The 18550-nt window shown below is 37.8% G+C and overlaps 1 protein-coding gene across 1 annotated transcript; it reads right to left on the bottom strand.

Annotated features, from left to right (window-relative positions):
• Positions 1 to 4439: 4439 nt before the first annotated feature.
• On the bottom strand, positions 4440 to 13092 carry LOC131686927 (venom serine protease-like). Its single transcript, XM_058970959.1, has 6 exons — positions 12868 to 13092; positions 12710 to 12760; positions 5721 to 5939; positions 5553 to 5655; positions 5049 to 5500; positions 4440 to 4960 (listed from the first exon to the last, which is right to left on the bottom strand). The coding sequence occupies exons 1-6, from the start codon at positions 13090 to 13092 to the stop codon at positions 4781 to 4783; spliced, it is 1230 nt and encodes a 409-aa protein (XP_058826942.1). The 3' UTR covers positions 4440 to 4780.
• Between the last annotated feature and the right edge of the window lie 5458 nt (positions 13093 to 18550).

Here is an 18550-nt window from a genome sequence, read left to right as displayed (position 1 = left end):
AAGGCGCAGTACCAAAACATACGCAGCTCAGTTATGCAGAAGGGTTTGGACATTTATCCCGCGTATAATAAAATAGTAGAAGAAAAGAAACTATGCTATCCGATCGGTATGTACTATTCTCAAAGATTCGTCCCTGAATCAACAATTTTTTTCAGGAATTTCTGTTCAGCCTTCTTGTGCGTATGTTCCCCTTCAAGCTCTTGTTAACCATACCGTGGAACGACTCATCTCGTTTCTGAATATTGGAGTTCTACCACTGCATCCTGAGGATAATACGTTTGTTATCTTTAAGTGGGGCTGCGATGGAAGCAGCAACCATTCCCGGTAGGCAACATTATTTTTCTTCTAAACTTTGACTGACAGTCTCTTTTCCACTTGAACATAGATACAAGCAAATGTGCGTTGACGAAGATGAAAATGGAGAACTATTCGAGTATAACGATTCGCATATATTTGCTCTATCTATAGTACCTTTACGTGTAGTTAGTCGCCGGAAAGATGAGTCAAGAGATTGCATTCTTTGGAATAATGATTTTCCATCTTCAGTATCCCTGTGCCGACCAGTAAAATTAATTTTCAAGAAGGAAAATCCTGAACTAACAAAGGATGAAGTTGCCGCGATGAACAAGCAAATCGATGAATTAGTCCCGACTATAGTAAATGTTAATATGCGCAAGATTCCGATTAGTTCAAGCTTCATATTTTCCATGGTTGATACGAAGGTAGTGAATGACGTAACAGGCACACCGTCTCAAGCGTGTTATATATGCAAACGCTCCGGAAAGCGATTGAATGATCCTTTACTGGAAGCCAGCGATCCACCGGATAGTTTATATGTTTTTTCACCTTTACATGCATTAATACGAGCAATGGAGTTACTATTGAATATTGCTTACCGTTTAGCTCTAGCAAAACCGCGTTGGCGCGTAGGCAAAAATACCAGCGAGCTTAAGGAACGACAAATAAAAATTCGACAAGCGTTACGTGACCGTTTAGGTCTTCGTATTAGCGAACCTTTGCCAGGTGGCGGAAATTCTAACGATGGTAACACAGCTCGAAAATTTTTCAGAAACCGAGATGTCGTTGCAGAAGAAACCGGGTTGGACGAAATGTTGCTAGAACGTATGTATGTGCTATTAACAATCATCAACAGCAAATTGGGAATTAACGCGGATGCTTACCGGAGTTACGCCGAAGATACACGATTGCTTTATGTACGCCTGTATGGTTGGTACGCTCTCTCACCAACCGTGCATAAACTCCTGGTCCATGGAGGAAGCATTATTCAACATAACATGCTGCCAGTAGGTATGTGCAGTGAAGAAGTTCAAGAAACCAGGAATAAAAGTATTCGCAGATTCCGAGAATTCCACGCACGCAAATTCGATCGACTCGTCAATCTTGATGACGTTTTCAAGAGACTTCTTGTTTCATCAGATCCTATAATTTCTCTTAAATGTAAACGTCGAATTCAACGAGCACCGCTGGATATACCTGAAAATGCAATGCATCTACTTTTGAATTAATTGGCATTGAATAAATTCTCCTTATATAAATCATAAATTGTTGTCATAGCCAAATTATTTTTAATGAACACATTCTGTATTGTTGATATGTAAGCAAAACAGAAAAGGAAATACAAAGGCTTTAGGCAATTTCTTTTATGTCGCTATGCGATAAAATTTAAAACTTTGGTTAGTAACTTTAAAATTACATGCTTAAAAAAAATAATATTTTCCAATTTTTGCTCAAATATACTTAAAAGTATGTTCTTTTCTATGGTTCAATCCGAACTTACTTTTATTTGCCCCAATCAGAGATAATGACATTTGAAAAAGGGCTATTTATGAGCGAAAAGTTTCCATAACTTTTGAAAGTATAAAGTTAGACTTTCAGAGTTATGAAAAAACGTGGATTGAAGTTTTCTAAAAGCTGTTCAAAGGTTGTTTTAACAAAATATAAAATTTCTTTCGAACATTAACAAGTCTCAATTTTACATTTGGATTACTACTTGTAATGAACTTAAGCAGTTCATCTGTCTTTTTACCAGCAATAAGCAAATTCGCCAACTCTCTTCGACTAATATCCATATTTACTAGTTTTATTTAAAACGAATAAAATCAGAAACCTTTTTTGACAGTCGTTTCACTTATGCAAAGCTTGCTGCGATGAGAGAATGATATTTGAAAGTGGCTTTTTTTCATAATACAACGATATGTGTGTAAATGCTTTAATGCGTTGAACCTGCAAAACTACAAACTTTAAATCTAAATTGCAAATTTTAAAAAAATATCGTATTCGCCAATTTTTGCTCAAATATACTAATAAGTATGGTCTTTTATGTGGCGGAAACAGAATTCAATTTTAGGTGCCCGCATCAGCGATATTGAGCCTTGAAATAGGCTATTTTTTTAACGAAAAGTGTCCATAACTTTTTAAAGAAAAAAGTTAGACCTTCGGTGTCTTGGAGAAAAATACTCGGCTTGAAGTTTTCAATAAGCTGTTCAAAGGTTGTGTTAACAAAAAGTAAAAGATACGAAAGTTATACTAAAAAAACGTTTTTTTCAGGAACACCCTAATCTTTTTTTTTTAAATTTCTTGTATAACAAAAACTAAAAGAGATAGAGCTTTAATATGTTCAACAAATTTATTCAAAATAAGTTACTTTACAACTTTGTGGAAGACTGTGGAGCTCTATCTTTCATCAGTAAAAAGTTTATTTTCGTATTTTAGATAAATTAGAACCACCCTAATAACTATTCCAATAAAAAGAAGCATCTTCTAAAGTACACAAATTCATCCTAAGACATGATACGGCTAAATTATACAGGTTTGCCAGAAAGTAAAAATTCCTCCTAAATTAGCGATCTGGACCACTGTGCATTGTTGTACAACAACAGATCTGACAACAAAACAACAATTATCGAATCCTTGAAAAAGGTCCCAAACGGACCGAAACGTCGGATGAAGACAAAATAGTTTGTTTTTGCTGAAAAATTAGACTGCAAAGCCATACACCTAACCCAAAAATTGGGAACAGTCGACTCCAGTTCAAAGAAAAAAAGCCAGATATATAACCATATAAAGCTGATATTTGGCATACATGCTTCAAAAATTTTTATAGCATGTATGCTTTATATAAGCATTTAGTGTTATTATAGACCAGATATAATGCTAATGTAGTTCTATGGGTTGATTCGTTATGCATCTGCTCTTAAGAATTATTACAATGCAATCACAGTTCTAAACATTATTTTAGTGTTCAACATTTTTATTCACTCTACCGAAAAGATACAAGAGAAAGCATTGAAAATACATTACAGAAAATAACTGCCAATTGAAGCTTTCTATTAGCATGGGTAGTACCAGTATCAGGCTTTCAAATAAGACATTTGTGCACTGGTGCTGTATAATAGCATTAGCAACGCAAAAACGGGCTGTCAATCTCTGCACAATAATAGCACAATATTTCTTTTTTTTAGCATTATATCAGCATTATATTAGAAAATAGGGTTTAACGGGTCTTTAAGACTGCCCTATATGCAGATCTAAAGCAGATATTCGGATACGTCATTATGCTTATTGGTTACTTCCCAAGTAACCAATATGCATTATAACGTAGCTTAACATTTGCTTTAAATCTACAGCCCTAAAGATCCAGTTCAAATTTAGAAATTGGATATAGATCATTTTAAGAAGATGTTGATGAGAGAGATATATATGGGTGAACGCGGCTTACAGGTACATCCCGAGCGTTGGACGATTTTCCTTGGACTCGAAGGGAAACCCATTAAATCGGGCGCACGTTCAGAAAACATGCTCACTGTCATGATAAACATCGCCACAACCACATAGACCGCTCACTGGAAATATATTCCCCATTGTTTCATGAGGATTACCAACTCTCGAGTGTCCTCTGACACGAAATAGAGGAAAAAATATTGAACGGGCCGGTCTTTTGTAAATTTCACCCCCTAATGTATCGCACGGTTCCAATAGCAGTTTTATTTTTGAGCACCGTTTTAAAACATCTTGAACTGCTCAATAAATCGATTTAAAATAATTTTTAATTAAACCATGAATAAAATATGCATTATAAATTTTTGTATGAGTATGTGTGTCAAAACCAAAAACGGACATGTAAAAAGAGATTATCCAGAAAAGAACAAAACCGCCAATTTCGCAGTCCTTAAAATCTATCACCATGTGTCTTCATTTGCTGTCTTTATACTTTAATTTTGACTGTTAGGTAATGCTCTAGCGTCGGAATACCTGCTAAGGAGGATCAAATTCAGCAAGTAAATTCCAGCAGTTACACTGCTGAATAGTTTTGCTGTAGCAACTTATTTCATAAAAACAATTATATCTTTATAAAACAAAAATAATCGGATAATGCGTTCAAAATCAAATTATTCGAAAATTGTTTTATTGTACACTTCAAATGGTCTTTTTTTCCTCATATTTCCAAAAGTAATGCCAAACAAAAATTATTTTTTAGGCTACTTTAATTACTAGCTTCGATTTTCTCCGTCAAAACGATTGAAAAATCCAAATCATTTGCATATAAACAGGAAATTTAAAGCTAGCTTTAACAAAATATGTTGTTTGCTTCTTTTCAAAAAATAATCTACAAAGCACTTTTAACGGATTTTGTTCATTTGCCATACCCTACTTCACCCCGACCACAACTTACGATCCGGCAAACGCATCATTTGTAGACCGAATCCCAGCCACCCGGCTGCTCAGTATATCTGCTGCCACCGCTAAACAGCAAACCTCATCACTGGAAGCAGTAGAACGTGTCGGGACTGTTGGCCATAATCCAGTCCAAATATTCGGTGACCCTGGTGTTAACACTGGGATTTGTTGTAGCACAGGCAATCCCATAGCTTATGATGCCAATCTCGTAAACCAGTCCGCTCCCCGGCTCGGTGTAGAATAGTGGTCCACCAGAGTCAGACTATCATAGATAGATTCATGGAATGGTAAAAGAAATGACGTAGGTAGGTACAGAATAAAATCGGTTAAATCTATGTTTTATTGCTTACTTGACACGTGTCCTTATTCGGGGTGTAGGTGCACATCTTCTGGTATGAAATAGTGCTATTCAACCGCGATGAGCACTCGCGATTATCGATAACATTCAAGGCCACCTTGTTGAGAGCCGTAGCCCGTGGTCCACCGAATTCGAGGTCTCCCCAACCGCAAGCCTCCACTACGGCACCGTGGAAGTTATTACCGCGGAATTTCCACGGTAAACAGACTGGACCTACACCGGAGTTGTACTGAACCCGACGAAGCGTACGTAGGAGTGCTATATCGTTGGTTAACGGTTGAATTGTGTATCCAGGATGCACTAAAACTTGTGCAAGGACGTACGGTTTAGCATACATTGTATCCGTTCCCGTGGTAAGATTATGATCGCCAACCAGCAGAACTGTGTCATCTACGGTGCGATGAACCAAACAGTGAGCTGCTGTAACAGCGTAAAAATCTGAAACTGTGATCACAATGATTAGAGATAAATTACATTAGATTTTTCCTATTCATACTTAACACAGCACCACAAATAACAGTTCTGGTCTCGACGTCGATCATGGCTGCCATCATTGGAAACTCATTGACCATGGTTTCAACTCCGTTGACGATTCGCATCTGAATAATACAGCTCGGATTTTCAATAAATATGAATTAAAATTAGCTAACTGATTTCTACTTACGGTTTTCTTCTTGCCACATGAGCAGCTCTGATGAATGAGTGACATTTTGCAGAGGAACTTTCCACCCCGACTGGTTGGAGCTGAGCGTAGCTGTAGATAGAGCCGGTTGGCAACTGACTTGTGCTGAATCACGCCAGCGCCACAGTAGGTGAATGCATCTAGCAGATCTTCCCGCCCGGACGGTGAGATGGAAAAGGAATCCAGTATGCAGTTGGTGCTCTGGAATGGTGATCCGGAAGATTACAATCACGTCCAGCGGTCGTCATGTTGGGATTGAAAATTAATCCAAAGATTGTTTTAAGGATGGAGAAATAAAGATGAGTTAGCTGTACACCTAGAAGTACTCAACTACAGTTTTGTGCAATTTGATCGTAAATATGTGCGGCCATTTTGTATTCAGTTATAAATATAAAACTGTTATAAATAACAGAAAACATGGATTTTTTGTAATTATTTGCACCATGATTGGTCCGTTCTATTCAATCGGCAAGCTGCACTGGTCATAGCGTTGTTAGTGCCGCCCACTTTAATGCCGACGACTGATGGCTCGCATAAAAAGAATTGTCGTTTTGTACATTATTCAGTTCGTACTTTGTTGTGAAGCCGTACGGAGGTCGACAGAAAAAAAATCGGTCCGATCAGACCATTGGCAGTATATTTGCCGCTCCAAATAACTTCGGCTGATTGTCAACCCATAGACATATATGGGCCTTTTTCAGTGCCACAAATGAAGTACATAAGAAATTTTATTACGATTTATTGCCAACTTTATTTTACGATTTAGCCTTGCTAAAAATTAATTCAATTCCTTGCTGTATGCAATGTTCTTTAAATTCATTCGATGCCGAAGGACTTATTTTGCTGACATCAAAAAGTTTTTCAACAGCTAACATACAAATATCCAAAAAACATGTTTGAATATTTCCCACTGACAAAAACTACATTAAAGTTAGATATTTGAAGACGGGCATATACATCAGAATAATAGTAACAATTGCTGCACTCGAATTAACAGCCTAAACTGCACTCTACTTCACTACTGTTATGTCTCTGTTATTACTCACACATAATATTTAAATTACTAGAGTACTCGATAAGAAAATTTATATGTTCGTGGAATTCCTTAATTTAACTATTCTGAGCATGGAATTTTAAAATAATTTTGAAACAGTATAATTATGGTATTTTATATTTTTCTTTTTCAAATAATTCTTGAATTTCAAAATTATATGTGTTCTGTTTCTTTCCTGTTTTAAGTTTTCAATTCTTGGCACTACTTTCCGTTATGGGACTTGACCTTCTTTTTTGACGGACTACACGTCCAATTCATAGTGTACAGAAGAATCGCAGGGCTAGAAACTCCAAATCAGGTGAACACTCATCACCTCAAAATGGCTTGCTTTATCAAATGAGTCCAAAGTAACTGTCAGCACACAAAAAGAGCTTCAGTGGTCCTAAGCAGAAGATGTGTGAAGGGAACGAAGGGAATAGGATTTACCCATATCTTGCGCAGTTCATCAGATAAAAATCGCTCCGCTGCCACACTGACGCTGAATCCGTATAATGTGCGACTATTACAAAAAACGAAAAAAAAAGATTTTAGCAAAGCAGTGATTTTCTGAACCTTTATGAGAGATCTGTTGTCCGATCAGCGAGCGAGCATTTTGTTGCAGTGTTAGCACCGCCCTATTGGATGGCTACGAACGGTAACGTAACAGGTCTAAATAACTTTAGCGGTCTATCGCACCACCAACATATCGTCCATTTTCAACACCAACAATGCTATAGATAAAAAGTTTAATTGATTGTATTCTGAATTGGGAAAGTGAAATTTTTAACACGAGTCCAGTCATTTATATCGTATACGCATCGTAGATTCAAATAAAAAATCAGCTCAAAACATTGAATTTGGAAATTACGACCAACAGCACCAGTTATAATGGGAAATTTCATTTCAATTGAAATTTTTCAAAAGTGCAATATAAAGGGCAATATGAGTTTTTTTATTGATGTTCTCTGCGATTAGTAAAGGTGACCTGTGTCTGCTTAAGGGGGCGTCTGGTGCATTGGGCAAAGAAAAAATAACTTATTTTTTATCCGCTTAAATGTTAGTATTGAACCTCTAGAATAGTCTCGTGACATCTCGGTGGCCACGCTGAACTTCTTTTGTTTTAAACAGCCATATATTCCTCGCACGTTTTTGCAATAACACACGCAGACTTCAATCTGTCAGCAACAACTTTCGAAAAACTAACAGCGATTAAAATCCAGTGTAAACAACACAATCTAAACTACTTCTTACGAAATTTTCAAGAGAAAATACCCAATGGAGCGTTTTCTACAGGGTTTTTATCCGTAATGCAATTTGATGTGGGACACCCTTTAATAGCGTTTTTCTCAAAACCACGTATTCCAAATTGGCAAACACGATAACTCAAAAACTAATCAACAAATTTACTAGATTTTTTTATGAGAATACACAATATAACCACAGAAAATCGAATAAATTTTTTTTCTCCCTATCATTTTAAAGAAAAAAGAGCGAATTTTGCAGTAAAATTCGAGATTTTTCGGTTTTTCTGAAGCCATTTTTCGAAACTCCAACTTTTCCATTTTTTTGTTCATCGAGTAACTACAAGTCCAAACTTTACAAATCTTGATGAATTCCATATATCAGACAATTTTATCAAGAGATATCGTGTTCGCCGCGGCGCTCCTCGACGTGGAAATGGCTGGACGTTCGCGTGACTGAATTTTTTGTTTTGTTTTTGAGCGATTTACACCAGACACTCCCCTTACACCACTGTAGAGCCCGAAAAATATGCATATTTCGGGAATTTTTCTTGATGCAATAAAAAGATTAATCGAGGTTTTGTGAAACGGGATTTATAACATAAATAATGAATCACAAAAAATAATTTTTTTGAGCATTTCCATCACAAAATGGTGGGTGTGCAGCATTTTCCCTCATGGGCGTTTTTGTGGAAGGGGCCCACGTAATTTTTGACCTAGATCCAAAAACTAAACTTTTTCTGATACCTTGTGATAAGAGCAAGTAACTTCCATTTTTTGGGATATCATTTATAACATGTTGTTCTTTTAATTCTACAGCAACCCCTTAAGTAATAATAACGATTTGGGTTAAAAATATTACATATTTTGAAGCAGAATGCTTTTTTAGTATCCAGCTTTTCACCTATCATAATGGCGGTCTAGATTGTTTATTCGTTTAATTCTCTTTTTTTACAATTCAGATTTTCACGTGCCAAAATGGCGATCAGTATCGTCCAGTTCGTAATATGTCAACAGTCTTTTTACTGCTAAAAGTTGTATACGTCATCCGACCAGTAAGACGAAGTCATCCTACATTAGTCCAATGCGTCGGATGTTTATTCAATAAACACCCAAAATCATCAACAGAGCATTGCTGTAAAACTGGCGTAAACGTAAAAAAGGGTAATTAAACGTATTACGAACTAAACAATTTAGTCCGCCATCATGGCACTGGATAAAGGGCGAACACGAAATTATTGCGACACATTCAACAGGGCATAACTTTTTTACCATTGGGTAAAAATCAACTAAATTTTGCACACTTTCTCATTGATGTGTATTGTTTACATGCTGTCAAACTCGAAGTCGTGTTTTTCGATTCAACGAAAATGGTGAATCAACGCGAGTCGTGAGAACAAATTCTTTCCAAACACCTGGAATTTCCTGACCTGTCGCACCGGCAGTTGGGAAAAATGTTGAACATTCACCATTCAACCGTCTCCAGAGTGTCGAAGCGGTTCCGGGAGCGGTTGACGTTGGACCACGGCAAAGGAGCTGGAAGAAAACCGGGACCGGAGAACAAAAAGACGGAGGGAAAGGTGAAGCGGATGATTAAAGCAAATCCCAACGTCTCAAGCCGTGATTTGGCTAAAAAGATCGGCATGTCACAGAGCTACGTCCAGAATGCAAAGAAAAGAGCTGGACTACATACATACAAGGTACAGAACTTCCCAAACCGCGATGAGTGGCAACAATCGACGGCTAAAACTCGGGCACGGAAGCTCTACGAGAAGATGCTGACAAAATATGGCTGCTGTGTGATGGACGACGAAACGTATATAAAAGCCGATTTTAAGCAAAATCCGGGGTTGGAGTTTTTCACCGGCAAGAGCAAGTTCTATGTGGACGACAAATTTAAGAAGAAGAAAATGTCGAAGCTCGCCTCCAAATATCTCATTTGGCAGGCCATCTGCTCTTGCGGACTGAGGAGTGAGCCTTTCGTGACAAAGGACACAGTAAATGGCGAGATCTACAAATCTGAGTGCCTAGAGAAGTGCTTTTTGCCATTCTTGCAGCAGCACGACGAAGCTCCGCTATTTTGGCCAGATTTGGCATCATGCCACTATTCTAAAAATGTCCTGGAGTGGTATGAGGCCAATTCTGTCCATTTTGTTCCAAAGGACATGAATCCGCCAAACTGTCCGGAGCTGCGCCCGGTGGCAGTGATGAAGCGGGAACTTCGGAAGAGCAAGAAGACAGTCAAAGACGAGAAGGACATGTTAAGAAAATGGAAAAAAACTGAGAAACTGGTACCGGATGACACTGTAAAAACTTTGATGGAGGGCATCAAGCGAAAATGCGTTCAATTTTACACTCAAGGCTCCATCGATTAACTTTTCTTTTGATTTTTGAAGTAAATATATTTATAAAACTACCCTAAAATTTTGGTTTGATTTTAAACATTATAAGAAAATTGGCATGACATTTTCGGTGTCGCAATAATTTCGTGTTCGCCCTTTAAAAAGCTGGATAAATAGAGACTGCATTGGATATAATCTACCCACATACATTTGCACAGTATGCAAGTATTTGTGATGGGTTCAATCTGCTCACCATAGCATGCTGTGCATTCAAGTGTCATCTTTTGTTTGTTTATTTTTATGTGCGTTTTAAACTCTTGGTTTCATAAACAGCATGTATTGTAAAATGGTGCGTAAATTAGGGTTTTTGATACATGGCTAAGCTAAAAGGATCTAACTATGCGGAAATTAGCGACGCACGCTTTGGAATTCAATACACGAGTGTAAAATCCATCATAAAGGAGTTATTTGGATAAACTACCAGGAAGAGGCTGACAATCCGATTCTTCCAACTCGAAACGGATCAGAAAGTGGTATCTCTTATTAGGAATAATTAAGCTGACCAACCGTACGGAATTTGGGAGGACTGTACAGATTTTCAGATGCATGTCCGGAAAAAGTAGCGGACGGGACCGATTCATGATCGCGTGGAATTGCACATGAGACCGCGTGTATCAATTCGTAAGTGTGAAAACGTTCACTTAATCACAGGGACTTTTCATGTTGGCGACATTGCGGACGTAGATTTGTGTACATAACCGCAAATGCAGCTTCGCGTTGGTGATCAGGGTTGCCTTATCGCGCAGGGCTCGAGTATTTGTATCTTAACGGGTGTGACGCGTAATCGTTTGTGTGTTGCGTGAATAAATTCGTTTGTATAATCGTGCAATCGTCTGCCTATTCACTAAGGCTTTTTAATGTTTGCGCGAATCGCGATTTTGAGTGTACGCTTCGCATCTATAAGGGACTGAGTTCCCCCATATCATGACCCCAGAGACTTCTAGTGTGTATGACTTGTCTTTTTAAAGAAGGCTGAACATAGGCTGCTAAGACCAAATGGGGTTTTCGAATGAGATGGATTTATTATAATAATTAATAAGTACTAACATATTTACTTGATAACCGGAGTGTTCTATGTATGTGCAATTCACCCCAATTGCATGCTCGCATGCATTATGAGATTTTTATTGCCGTGAAGACACAAGCGTTTCTACGTGAACATGTTTGATCGTGTTGGCGTTTCTATCTCGCGCATGCTAGCATGCATCGCGTGTTTGAATTCGTTTATACAGTTGTTTGCACATTCGCGTAACTTTTAGAGTGTTTGCGCGGGCCGTCATACTGATGCTTAATTTTGAGTATACTACTGTATACAAGTTCCGTATTTTAGAGTGAGAGCTCTCGGACGAATACGACTCATGAACCGGTGAGAGCGAGCGTTTGTGTGTTGTCGCTTGAGACAGCGTTTACAAATTTGTACCTTTTTATTATTGCTAGATCATTGGCGTAGTAATGTGTGAATGCTCACGTTTGCAACTAGTTTTGTATTATAATGAAAAGCGAAATAAACTTTCTGTTAGAGATCAGTATGAATATCTACAATTATGTTGAATAGAATATGAATAACCGGGTATTCACATATGTCGTGTGAACTGTTTGGATTTTTTTTGTCTAACTAGTGCTAATTTGGGTACTAGCTTAGATACATCGTCTAACTAGACACCCAGATGGTGCTAGTTACTGACGAGATGAATTCGAAACACAAAAAAAAACAAAACTTAACGTATCCAAAGACAATCTAAATTGATAAGTTTTATCAGTTTTCAATAATATTGCAACATAAAGCGGGAATATGAAAAATTCATTTTCCGTCGTCAAAGTAAACTGTCTATGACAGCACTGTTCCATTGGAATCCAATCAGACTAATTGCAATAACTACAGTTCTAGAGCTGATACTTGTAACTGTTATTACTAAAATGAAAGGTAATAGTCACATTTATTAGCCTTACTTGTTTTTGTGGGCAATTCTTGCCTCAATCAAAAGTTATAGCTGTTTAAAAACGTTGTTGTCCACAAACAACATGGACATGAAAGCGTTAAGCTTGTTATCAAAATAAGAACCATGCTGTAATTGGTTAATACTGAATGTTGATCACTTAACACTTCCGGGTCCGTCTGAAATGGCTAAAGTGACCAGAAACACTTGTTATATTCACCAATGTTCTAGGCTAAAAAAACGCCTTTTTCTACCCAAGCTACTGAAAATAATAATAAACCTTGACCTACTTTGTGGCCTATCGGAATACTGACGAAAACAGACAAAAATCAGTGTAGTGCCAAAAACTCATACTCACTTCTGCAGGTTTATTGCCAAACAATGGTTTAGGAGGGGCATGTGGTCGCTTCTAAGATGAACAAAATTTTAATTTTTCAATAATAAAACTTCGTTAATAAGTTTTCGCTACTAGAAAGCAACATTATGTTTTGCTCAGAAAAATCTCTGATCACTTACACGGGGAATCTGAAATTCTTCGCAGGTTAAATTGATTCTATATCCAAAGGGGGCATTCACTCGATAGGAACACATAGTACTCGGCGGATAGAGCAGCGGATATCCGGGCGAAGTAAGGTAGTAATCGGAACCAAATTTCATATCCAACGAATAGTAACACTGTCCGTGAACCGCTACTCCACTGCCTGCTAGCAACAGAATACCACTAATTATTCTAAACCACATTACGTCTATAACCACAACCCTTTACTACGCCAACATTACCGTAACTACTCTGCAGTCAACCACTGATTGCAGCCTAGCTTAAATAGTGAAGTCACCTCTAAGGTTGAAACTCCCAACAGAACAGCTAGTTCGTTATGTGCCCATCACTGATAAATTGGAAAAGGAAACATTAATTTTCGTTCCCGCGAAAAAAAGACCAATCCTACCGGCACCGATCGGAACTCAAATTTTCAGCAACCGGTTTGCCTCCATCGGCGAACCAGAAACTAACACATCTATTTAGCGCCTATAGCAAATGTGATTGCGTGCCCGTTTAGCCGAAAATGCAATTTTCAACAGTTGAATAACCGGCGTGTTTAGCATTATCGCTCGCATTCAAATTTTCCACTTCCACGGTTCCCAATTGGGTACACACTATCCTGCAAGCCTGCAACCGAGCGTTGCGGTCATGATGGGCTTTGATTAGAATTTGATTGGTAAATCCGCAAAGGCGCAAACCAGACGATGCGCTCTGGTGATACATGCCATGCCTAGCCTAGCCACATTCGCACATTCCGCTCACGCGCTGTTTCTCTCTCTCTCTCTCACGGCCTACTTTGGTTTGGGGTGCACTGGAACAATTTCAAGTGATCCATACCCGTGCGGCTTTTCAACCGACAACTAGGTACCAATTGACTGTGTGTCTTCAGTCGCCCAAAATGCGCGCGTGCTGCGTGGGGCAAACAAAGGGTGCACTGTTGTTTGAGATGAGGATACCAATAATGGGGCGGTATCGGTAGTCAAGCGTGCAAATTGATAATTTGAGTAGCATTATGTATAGGGAGAGCTGGTTCAGTTTGGAGTACTAGATGTTTCGCAGGTAGAGCGAGAAGCGCGTTTGTCATTTTAATAGCTGTCATATACTTGCTTGAGAAGCATATGTGTCCCTTGTTGTATGAAATTATTATATACACGGGACAATTATACGTATCACGGCAGAATAATTCTAATATAAAAGGTACAGTATGTCGAATTAGATCTTAATCATCGTGCAAATTTACCAGAAAAGTTGTTTAAGATCAAACATCAAAATTGTCCGCTAATTAGCTGAATTTGGTCAGCGATACTAAATAATTAAATAATTAATTAAACCAAGTTGTACTTGTAAGCGTTATTGAGAGTATGTTTCCTCTAATATCATGCTTTTGATTAAACTTTTTGGCATGTTAATTTGTTTAATCATTGTAAGAATTGTAAAAAGTTTGTCGACCCTTTTAGTCAGTGGTCGCAGTGGTTCGTCTCCTACAAAAAAAGCTTTGAAAAAGCGGGTGACATATTTTAGTACTATAACTTGTAATCCCTTGCTGGACCAGTTTTTCAATGATTCTTTTTGCGATTTGGAATTTTGGTAGATCTTGGTAGTAGGAAGAGTGCTGTTTGTTCCAACTAGATTGGAAAGATCTATAAAACAGGAATCCCTACCTAGGAAATCTCCTTTTAAAAAAATGTGTAAAACCATCTTTGCGCGTGAAGAGCACAAAACCAATAACAAAATTAGTTATGGAATTTGCGTTTCGACTTCGTGTCATCAGAATCCGACACAAACTTAGTGACAGTTCAAAGCTAGCACCGGTTTGAAGCTAGCTCCAAAAAAAGGAAAACACTATTTGTGTTTCTGGGCAAAACCCCGCGAACTTGAATATAAAACACGTGCAGATATTTCCGATCAGATATTGCAAAAATATAGTTCAGTAGAACAAAAGTTATTCGCATTTAAAAATAGGGGAAAATTTCTCTTGAAACCCCAGTATTGAAACGTTAGAAGTATTCTACTTCAAAATAGTTACCTAAATTTTCTCCACTATGGAGAAATATAGCAATCTTTAAATCTTTAAGTATGCTTGTAATCGAATACTTAAAGGGAAGGGGTTTTACGAAGCCTGCTCTGCCCTCCCGATTTTTCTTTAAAACTACTCAAATTTGAATCTACAAAATGAAAACAAAAGCACACTAAGAATTTCCAAACAACAATCTGCGATTGATAAACAATACAATTTGACAAAATCAATTTTATAAAACCGTAAAATTGCTTATAAAAACATATTTAATCCTTCTAGCAGTGAGATTAGACATTTCTTATATCACTACTGTGTTCTATCACATTAATTTTTTTTTGTTCTACCATATTATTGTTCAAAATTCATGCAAAAGACGTACATAACTAGGGACAGAAAGAACGTAATAAAAGGTGTATAATGAAATAACTGAACAAAATGCATAAAACAAACGAATAAAATGATTTCGATGAATAGATGAATGAAATGATACAAATGAATAAAAGAAAAAAAATTCAAAAAATAAATGAATAAAATTAATAAAACGAATATAAAAATAAAGTATAAAATTAAATTGTCAAATGACTTTGTATAGGGGAACCCGGGGTTATTCGGACCTACCTTAGCAAATCGCCATTTTAGGTGGATATATGTGATCGAATTAATCGGTCAAAGGTCCTAATTGTTAGTTTGAAACTTCAGCTATGTTTTGGTGCCATAAAAGTTCATTTTCGACACTCCATGGCAGCGCTAGGCGATGATTTACAAAACTCTAGTTTTTTTTTCGTAGAGGTAATTCGGACCTGCGTACGGGACAATTCAGACCGTCAATTTTTTTTACAATGGAGTTATGTATCATATAGCTCACTGAACGAGCAGCCGCTGATTCCCTAAGACAATTTCGCTAGATTTTCAGAGCAGCGTGTACTCAATGCACTAGCGCGACTGCCGGAAGTTTAAGAAAGAAAAAAATGAAATGTGTTACCAAAATTTAATCTGGTTTGTCGCAGCTGTCGATTGGCGCATCATGTATTTTCTCTGCTGTGGTATGTGCAATCGTGTGCGTAGCTGCAATCCGCTTAGCGGTGGTTGATGGAATAGGGGGTCCGAATAACCCCGTACGCTCATTTCGCACAAAAGTGGTGAGCGTCTTGAAAATATCTGTGTTTTCACCCAAACAAAAATAATTCCATATAATAGGAACCTCAAGCTTTCCAAAACACTTACTTGTTATTTTTTCACATTTATTTGTTACTTTAATTACCATTTACCATTACAATGGTTTTTGTTTTGAGGATGGCGAAAAAATGAAACACGTTGTACCTTCTTTCAACAAAAAAACAAAGAATTAGATTCATCTGTCAAAATTGATATTTTAGAATAAGACCGTGTGAGTAATTCGGACCCTCTCAATTTCTCACAAAATCGTAAGACTTTCGGAGCAACGAATATGTACGACAGTCTGAAAGTCTTACAATTTTTTGAGAAATCTAGGGGATCCGAATTGCCCCCACGGTCTTAATAGCACCGGGTTCCCCTACTTTCTCTCTCGATTTATTATAAAAAATTTTAACAATGTTTCAGTCGGCAATGGTGATTTGCTGGTTGAACACTTTTTAACTGGACTGCTTTTAAGTTAGTTGGACCATTGTCCAGACCAAAAGCATAAGAATGCTAAAATCGCACATAAAATTTACTTTCATAATCCATCTGACAACGGTTGGAGATGTGAAAAGATGTACTTACACTACTAACGTCTTCTTTGGAGAGTTTTTGGCACTTGTCAGACGTTCCAGAGGTATTTTGTTTTTTTTTTGTTTGCTTCTGTTTCTATCTCGATATTTTTTTGATTCTTTGTACAGTTAGCATGCTGCTCTCGCAACGAAATGGAAACCTTCAAAGACGACCTCATAGAATATGAAGGAGAGCAACATTTTGAGTCAGATATAGAATGAGACTTCTTCCGACTTCCCTTTTCCTAATGTCTCATTGATCCCCCATATTAAGATGATTCGACTGATCCCTGAGTGGTATAGTTTCAATCCAGTAACAAACCGTTGAACAGCATTTCTTTTGCACGGGAACTGATAGAACGATGTTCGGCCGTGACTGAGGTCCAGTCAAATGACTGCGCGAAGTCGTGGCAGATTTGAAACAAGCCAACGATATCACTAGCAGTATATTATTTACAATTGATATCGAGTATACATACCTTCTCGCAATGTGAAAATCGACGGAGTAGTTAGCGACGCAGATTCAACTGTCGAAGTTCTAGTGAAGAGCGGGATTAACCACTTCAAGAACCCTGTCCTTCAATCAGTTAAGATATTGGAGTGCAAGAAATTGCACTCGATGTAAAACGAGAATGCACAATTGTCCAGAATGCAAATTCAGCAGGAATTGTAATTTTAATATTGCTTTTTGATCCTAGAACGCTTTTGTGAGGTACATTTGTACCCCAGAGCTATTTGCAATCCCTGTTATTCCGATACGGTTTATTTGACGTGCAAGCAACCTTTATCATACATCACTTTGATTAATAATCTTCCATTAAAGCAGGTAATATCTGATCCTCACAGTAGTGGCCACCTGCCGACCGCAATTGCATTCAAGGCCATCGATACCAATTATTATCTCGCATGAGCTCATACGGAACATTGCCTGGTAGAACTACGCGACCGCGATATCCGAGGCACTCATTAAAATGGAGGAACTTCCTCCGCAGGTAAGATACAAATACCGCTCTAACTTGATCCTCGACACTGCGACTCCAGCGCAGGCGAAACGATTACCTGGTCGGACTATAGGCAAACGGTGTTCCAAATCTCTGTAGAATGAAGAGTGCACATAAGTGTATGAGGCAAAAACTATCGCTTATAAATAAAGTATTTGAGTGATATGAAAAAGTTGACGATTACGAGAAATACGATATTCAAAAATCTAACCAAAGCGAAAAAGGGATTACTGGCACCGGTTTGTCGACCGTCTGACAAGAGAAACATTGGCGAGCACTCTGTAAAGCATGGCTCGCTGTATGCGTATCCGAAATATGACTACCGAAAGCGAGGGATGCCGAGACTTTTATTGGGAACAGAAACCTACCACGTCACACCCTCTCACAATACCGTGTACTAAACATCGTTTTGAATGGTGGAGCATTTTCTTTCTAGTCATACAACAATAACGCACCGGGATCAGACATAATCAAATTCAACTCGCTGACAAATATGTCGGTATCAGCAAAAAACATTTTTCAACAACTTCCTCGAGGACAATATTCTCCTTCACGACTGGAGGCAAGTGAGGGTCATCGCCATTCCAAAATCAGGAAAACAAACCACTGATCACAATTCTTATCGGCGGATTGAAAAATTGCCGCACAATACTTTGGCATAGATTCTACAACACCGTGTTTTACACCGTTGTTCACAAACTTCTCCAGTGATGACGTTTGACTTACATTGATGATTAACTTAACCGACTCTACATTACAAGCATTATTAGCGAGAGCAAATTAATAACTCAATCAGAAGTAGAAGTCATTTGTTGATGAAAAATTAGATTGAATATGTTTTGCCAAGGAAATAAAAACCAAAATCATTGAAAGTCAAAATAACGCAAAAACAGAAACTAAAATTTCAATG

The sequence above is a fragment of the Topomyia yanbarensis genome, chromosome 3 (assembly GCF_030247195.1).
Source record: "Topomyia yanbarensis strain Yona2022 chromosome 3, ASM3024719v1, whole genome shotgun sequence".
Taxonomy (NCBI): domain Eukaryota; kingdom Metazoa; phylum Arthropoda; class Insecta; order Diptera; family Culicidae; genus Topomyia; species Topomyia yanbarensis.
The sequence above is the reverse complement of the archived record's forward strand: the minus strand, read 5'-3'. Positions and strand labels throughout refer to the sequence as shown.

Excerpts from the sequence above, each read along its gene's own strand:
- LOC131686927 (XM_058970959.1), bottom strand. The coding sequence starts at position 13,092 with ATGTGGTTTAGAATAATTAGTGGTATTCTGTTGCTAGCAGGCAGTGGA. Across the intron at positions 12,761-12,867 it reads AAGAATTTCAGATTCCCCGT|AAGCGACCACATGCCCCTCC; the intron begins GTAAGTGATCAG and ends TGTTCATCTTAG. Across the intron at positions 4,961-5,048 it reads CGAATAAGGACACGTGTCAA|TCTGACTCTGGTGGACCACT; the intron begins GTAAGCAATAAA and ends TATCTATGATAG.